This window comes from Solanum dulcamara, chromosome 9 (assembly GCF_947179165.1).
Source record: "Solanum dulcamara chromosome 9, daSolDulc1.2, whole genome shotgun sequence".
Classification (NCBI taxonomy): Eukaryota; Viridiplantae; Streptophyta; class Magnoliopsida; order Solanales; family Solanaceae; genus Solanum; species Solanum dulcamara.
This window is the reverse complement of record NC_077245.1, coordinates 72,604,093-72,611,516: the sequence shown is the minus strand read 5'-3', so window position 1 is coordinate 72,611,516 and position 7,424 is coordinate 72,604,093. Positions and strand designations below refer to the sequence as shown.

The following is a 7,424-nucleotide window of genomic DNA, read 5'->3' as shown; positions in this document are numbered from 1 at the left end:
TCGGACTCTTATTAATTGGGGATCTTGAAATTAGGGTTTATCTCTGCTCCCTTCTTCTCCGCCTGAAGTCTTATTCAAATTGATTGGAATTTCACTGTAAAAAATGGATAAGCGTGAGAAGAAGGAGAAGAAATCAGCAAAATCAGATGTTATAGATGTGGAAGAAGAATTAGCAGAGGTAAAAATTAAGAAATCTAAAAGAGTGCGAAGTAAGAAAAGAGAAGAAGAAGATGATGATGATGATGTTGAAGCTAATGAAGATCTAAGCTTGAAAATTGTTGAGAAAGCTTTACTTCGTGGTTGCTCAACTGATAATGGTGAAGATGTTGTTGTTACAGATTTGAAGAAGGAAAAGAAAGAGAAAAAGAAGAAGAAGAAGGAAAAGAATGTTGAGACTCCAGAAGAACCTGTAAGTAATTAAATTTAGTCAGAAAATTGGTGCAAGTTTTTTTTTAATTATTTATTAGCTAAACTAATTCTTCTGATTTGAGGTTGGTTGATATGTGTGATTTTCTTTTTAACTATGTTATTTAGCAGGTGTCGAGCGGAATAGATAAGGGTTTCCAGAGCTTCTGTAGTGAGATGTCTCTGGTAATCTGAATTTGTTTCTGCACATTTAGCTGTTTTCCCTTCTTGCATGTTCTATATTCACTACTGTGTTTTTGCTTATTGTATCGCCAATTTCATTTTAAATATTCAGTTTAAATAAGTTGTATCATTTTCATGGCAATAAATAGAGCTAAGGTTGTAGTTAAAGGCACTAATACGAAACCGAAATAACTATAAAAGAAGATAGTACTCACCATTAAGTAAGTGGTGTTAAAACTATGTTGCTCGGACTCCTCCAAAATGTCAACGGTGTGTGTTGGATTCTCCAAAAGTAGTGTATTTTTGCAGAATTCAACACGGGTGCGGCATCAAAAGAAGAGTCCGTGCAACTTAGGTTAAAATCATTGTGTCTGGGGATGATTTGTTTGAAGGAAACGAAATGAATCTTTTTGTATATACATGTCTTTTGCATGACTTTCAACAATTTAAATTCATAATACAATTTAGACTTATAAAAAGATGTTCGAACTCTGATTTGATGTTTTGAGCCTATTGTCTTTTAGATTATCGTTCACTACTATTTATGTAACATATTTGTCAAATTGCCACCAGTCAAATAGTGTTAAATTGAAGTGGACATAATTTTTAAGTTGATGTTAATTATAAAGACTTAAAATGGTCAAACTTAAAAAGAAACACTTATTGGAATAATGACATGTTTTACTTGAGTTGGACTTAGAGGCACAAGTGGTTACTAAATTGTAACAGAGACTGATAATAATTTGGATCGCTAATGTACCTTCAGGGATGAATTCTGGTCCTGATGTTTCTTGTTCAAAAGAAGTTCTTTCATAGATTTCTTTATATAACTAATACTCTAATAGTACCATTCTGATATGCTACTGTATAGTTTAGCTCTCAGTACAGTGATTTTGGAGAATTGTGGTAACCCTGGTTTTTCAGTCCCAACAAAGAAGGTCAAGCAAAAATTTGGAACATCTTTTTTGTTCCATAAGTCGCTCCTCTTCTTTCTTTCTATTGTATACTGCTGATTGTTGTTCTCTGATTATGTCAATAATCATGGAACATGTGAATAAACCTTATGTAACTCCATTCCTTTAAAGCCCAAAGAAAGTCTTTAAGAGAGGTTTATCTTTTGTCAACAAAAAACAATTTACACAAAAGTTAGTTTAATCATCCTCTTCTACACTGAGTTGCTAGGTTAAATCTGTATTTGTTTTCATATTTAATTTGGAAGTCTGGAAAATGAATTACTAATAGTAGAAAAAATTGAGCTTGTTTACTGATATGTACGTTTATCTTCTTGACTGTTTTAGGTGGATGGAATGAAAGAAGAAAATGTGGATGGTATAGATATGAATGTTGTTGACAATGCAGCTGAAAAGAATCCCGTTGAGATGTCCAATGGTGTCGTCCTACGAAGGCTTCTTGTGAGTTGAAGTAATATGATTTGAACTGTTGTTTTTCACAAATCCAAACAATCTCTTAAATGGCTTAGCTGGTCTATGTCTTTATTATTTATTATATGATCTCAGCGGGGGCCCAGATACTTTGATCCTCCAGACAGCAGTTGGGGGACCTGTTATAATTGTGGTGAAGAGGGTCATACTGCAGTCAATTGTACTTCAGCCAAACGCAAAAAACCATGTTTTGTTTGTGGGAGTTTTGATCATTATTCTAAACAGTGTGCAAAGGTTAGTGGTTGAAATAGCTGCCATTATTATGTGTCTCCTTTGTGTTTATTTCACCTTGTTAATCGCCTCACATTGTTGAATTGGTTAAGTGGAAAGTTTTGATCATATGTTTCATTTTTTTGATTGACTAATACTGTGAGTCAAGCAATTTTGACGTGCACTTCCGTGCTATAAACAAAAGACATCACCACCAAGTCAATAGTATTTGGTATAGAGGGTCTGTGTAATGTTTGTCTACTTAAAATTCGGATCTTTGGCGAGAATTAGTTATACTTCCAACTAAAATGATGTCTGACGTGAATGAATGTCAACGAAGCCATTCAACTAACTGTGTACTCCTTGGCAATTGAGGTTCACAAAAAGGGGTAAGACCTAGTTACCCGTGTCAAAAAAAAGGGGGGGGGGAAGACCTACTGCGTTAAACCAGAATGCTAACTGCTAATTTTTGCCACTTCTGACCAAACGTTACAACTAGATCATAAGTTTTATCTTTTTTTGTAGTCCTCAAAGCAACTTTATTTTTCTTAGTTCAGCACTGCCTCTCCCTTATCTGACACGTTATTTATATCAACTTGCCTAGTCCTCCTGTCCGCTTAGCAGGGTATCGTTCATCAGTAGATCCAGGGAAGTATATGATGATTGTGTTCTACTTAGATAGTATCGTAAGTTGTAGAATCATATAGGTGCATCTGTTGCATAGACTGCACATACTTTTTCTTTGTGTTTAATCTCTCCGGTAGGTTCAGTCCTCATTGGTAGGTTCTTTGCTAACCAAGAGTATGTTGCACATTAGTATTCTGAATACCTGTGAGGAGTGCCTATATGAAAGTAGGTTTATCCTGGATTTTGAAACAAATGTACTATCTGGACCTTAAAAATTCCAATGCTATTCCAATTTTGGTCTTAGAAGTACATATCTCAGTCTGCTGTTTATGAACAGGGCAAAGAGTGTTTCATCTGCAAGAAGGGCGGTCATCGTGCTAAGGATTGCCCTGAAAAAAACCAAGGAGGATCTGAAAGTTCAAGAATGTGTTTAAAATGTGGGGATTCTGGGCATGATATGTTTTCATGCTGGAATAACTATTCTGCTGATGATCTAGAGGTGTTGCTGAAGAAACTTCAACTTGAAATTGATTTATTTTTTGGTGCTTAATTATCAATTTTCCTGCTTTCATCTTGACCTTGACAGGAAATACAATGTTACATTTGTAAGAGTTTTGGTCATCTTTGCTGTGCAAGCTACCCTGATGGTGGTCCGAGTGAAATATCCTGTTACAGATGTGGTCTACTAGGCCATACCGGTTTGGTAAGTAAATGGCCATGAAACGACATGACTCCTCTGTGTGTGTGTGTGTTTGTGTGTGTAGTGTGTGATTCTCTTGTCCTTGTTCAGGAATCCTTATGAATGCTGCAATTTCAACTTACATATGTTCAATGCAGGCATGCACAGGATCTCGTGGGGAGACTAGTGGTACATGGCATCTTAGTTCTTGTTATAGGTGTGGCGAAGAGGGGCATTTTGCACGAGAATGCACTAATTCCAATACAGTGAGTTATATATCTGTGATTGACAACTGCTCATTTGCATCCTCCTTCAATCTCATTTTTTCCGATTTCTGTGTCTTTCTCTTTCTCAATAGGTCATTTATTGTTTCTAAATCTCTTTGTTGCAATGTTACCTTATTGTGTGTTTATTGTATGTCTAAAGGTCAATAAGCGGAATTGGGAATTATCAACCCCCAAGAAGAAAGTGTTCAAGGAAAGAAAGAAAAATCATGAGTTTCGATCTGCTCCTCATGATTTTGGTAAGGCAAGAAAGAACACTCAATATGGAGGAGGATATGCATCAGGCTACAATACAAAACAAAGGGCTGGTTGGATCACCAATGATCCTGAAGACTTTCCTCGATCCAGATCCAATGGTTGGAGATCTCCTTCAACTCCTGGAAATAAGAGAGCCAGGGTATCCAACTTTGGTTCTGATGATCATTCTTCTGTTTCTTATTCATCTAGAAAGTCCAACAGGCTTGACTTTAATAATTCAACTTCTTATGGATCAGTCAAATATCATCATCACCATAGGTTTTCGGCTTCTCGTTTTGGTAACAACAGTCATGATGGGAGGAGAAATTATGAATGGTAACAGAAACCCTCTATCATCTCCTCTCTTTTTTGGATGATTTGAGAAATCCATCAGAAGCATAACCTTCGAACCTCCGGGTACTTGACTTAGTTTGCTTGGCACAAGGCTCAAACTTATGACGTTAGACACAAGTCCCTCAACCTTACCAATTGAGCTAATAATGGCTTGACCTTGGGGGAGTAAGTCCATGGACCCTTCCTTCGAGGGTGCCTAGATACTGAAAGGTTGTCCCTTTGCAACGCTGAAACCCAGGGGGCATCTCCTAGTCTTTTTTAATTATTATTATTATTTGAAATTTGAGTTTCCCCTTGATCCCATTAGTGTTAATTATCCAAAATTGCTAGTACTCTCTGAAGTTGGTAATTTGTGTTTCTCTAGTTTGTAGACTTTGGGAGAGGTTCATTATATGAATTATGAAAAGAATATTCCAAGTACACTATTGAAGGAACAAAATAACACATATATAACAGTTGTTTACCCTTTTCGAAATATAGCAATAGAATTTTTACAAAACATAATAAATAAAAGCACAGTAAAAAGATTTTCTTTCCTTGATTTTCTCCTAGACTGTTTTACGATCTGCATAACTTCAAATCAATTTTTTCATCAATATTTCATTCTTACTAAAGAAAATATACAAATATAGACTTGGAACAATTTATGTGTATGTACAACATTCTTCATACATATAAATCAATACTTCTATATAAAAAAATGGTATAATGTAGACATGAATGAATGAATAATGGTATATATTATAGTACATAGTAGCGGTAAATCATTCTTATGGTAAAACAAATGCTTTACACCAACTATATAACACAAAAAGCACCATTTTCTATACATATTTTTTTATTAATTATATATTCTTTGACATTTTGTATAACGAAATATAAATTAATATTTATATGTTGGAATTGATATATTTATTTAGGACTAATAACGATAGTTTTCTTATTCAAAATTTGATTTTTGCTTTTTGTCTCTTTCTTGACTACTCATATTTGTAGAAAAACAAACACAAATATACGAAAAATAACATAAAATTCCTCAAAAAAAATTGAACAAACCACAAAACATATACAAACTGAATAAAATATTGTGGAGAAGAAATGTTTTTTTCTTGTAAAATAAATAATGGTGTAAAAAATGATAGATGGTGAGTGAAGAGAGAGAGTGGGAAAAAAATTCAACCTCAAATCCTAATTACAAGAGAAAACAAATAAATTAGAAAAATAATGTTCGACAACTTTCGCGGACTACGGATGATAGATGGTTTCCTTTAAGCAATTTTTTTTGTAGATTCTCGCTTTCATGTGTAAACATAAGTGTCCTAAGTAATAAATTTCAATCAAAGGCTAAATACATAAATAGCCCTCTAGATATGACATGTTTTATAAAATTAGACACTTAATTAAACTTATAGTATATCTGATTAAATTTTTAAAATCAACTTATTTGGAAGTGTGTATTTTTTTAAAAATATTTTTGAGAAAAGAAAAATTAAATCATTATCTTTAGAATCACTTCTCAAACTTTATTTAGAAAAAAAATATAGGAGGAAATCCAATAATTTGATTGGAATAAGACCATTATTGCATAGCGTATCATAATATATATAGATAGTGGTGAATTTATGATTTAAAAAGAAAGCACGTGAATTCGTGATTTCTTTATAAAATTAGATATTTTATTATTTATTAACATTCATACTACAAGAAAATTAAATGGTGCAATTGATTTAATGTTAGTTATTTAACTAAAGAATTAGAGATCAATTTTTACTTGATACACTTCTATTTTTTTTGTTACATTCATATCTTAAAAATTCTAAGTTATTAAAGGTAGGAATGGAATATTTAAAAAGCCAAAAAAAGAAGAAGGAAAAAATAGATAGAAAAAGTTAAAAGAAAGAGAAAAGAGGGGGGGGAAATTGAAAAAGAATAAAATGGGTTGATTCAACAAATATATCAAAAAGCCAGCTAATTGACATGACTACACACTACTCACTTTCATGATCAAATAAAGTTGGAGGATTATATTAGGTTAACAACCACCGTAAAATTAATTGTCATTACTAAGAGTGTAGATATGTCAATTTGATTTAATTTTTCATTAAAAAATAATTAAATTAATTATGTCAATTTATTAAATTTATAAACTAAATTAAATGAATTTAACGTCAATTTTTTCAATTTTGATTTTAATCTGTTCTTTCGAATTTTCTAAATTTTTTAATTTTTTTATACTTATATCATGATCGAAAAAGAGATAAAATTGAAGACATTTGAATAAATAATTTTTTTAAAAAAATAAGATGTACAATGGTATCTTCAAGACATTATCCTAAAAAAATATATCAAAAACACACAAAAAGACCCAACACATGTCAATTTGCTTAGTCATATTACAAGCTCAAATATAAAATAATATGTAAACATTAAAATTATAGACTAATTTAAAAAATAATTACAAAGCATATTATAATAAATATTTTTTGTGTATAAGAAAATTATATATATATATATAACATGTGTTGTGTTTTTTTCTGAGTTTTTAATATATATATATATATATATATATATTAAAAACTCACAAAAAACACACAACACGTCAATTTGCTTTGTCATATTACAAACCCAAATGTTAAATATTATGTAAAATTGAAATTATAAACTAATTTTTAAAAAATATTTACAAAGCATATTATACTAAATATTTTTGTGTATAAGAAAATAAAATTATATCTAATACAAAGCCAAACCAACAATGATCCCTCTTTTTTTTCCAACGGCAAACCAATCAAATCAAACCACCAATCAATTTTTTATTGATTTGATTTAATTTGTCGGTTCGATTTGACTTGACGGTTAGAATTATATACCCATACTCATTACCATTATGAAGGACTAGTTCAATTACTAAATATTTTCATCTATAAATTAGTTATTAATATTGGAGAAAAGTGATTAGATTAGACATATCGCACTTGCAACTGATTAAGGACTTGATTTTAA

At 31.7% G+C, this 7,424-nt stretch overlaps 1 protein-coding gene across 3 annotated transcripts; it reads left to right on the top strand.

Annotated features, from left to right (window-relative positions):
• On the top strand, positions 1-4,841 carry LOC129902887 (protein AIR2-like). 3 transcript variants are annotated; one of them, XM_055978325.1, is made up of 8 exons: positions 1-409; positions 538-591; positions 1,887-2,000; positions 2,106-2,264; positions 3,205-3,366; positions 3,454-3,570; positions 3,705-3,812; positions 3,973-4,841. In XM_055978325.1, the coding sequence occupies exons 1-8, from the start codon at positions 104-106 to the stop codon at positions 4,405-4,407; spliced, it is 1,455 nt and encodes a 484-aa protein (XP_055834300.1). In that variant the 5' UTR covers positions 1-103; the 3' UTR covers positions 4,408-4,841. The 3 variants fall into 3 exon arrangements, with proteins under 3 accessions (XP_055834300.1, XP_055834299.1, XP_055834301.1); XM_055978324.1 differs by having other exon boundaries at positions 535-591; XM_055978326.1 differs by lacking the exon at positions 538-591.
• The last annotated feature ends 2,583 nt before the right edge of the window (positions 4,842-7,424 follow it).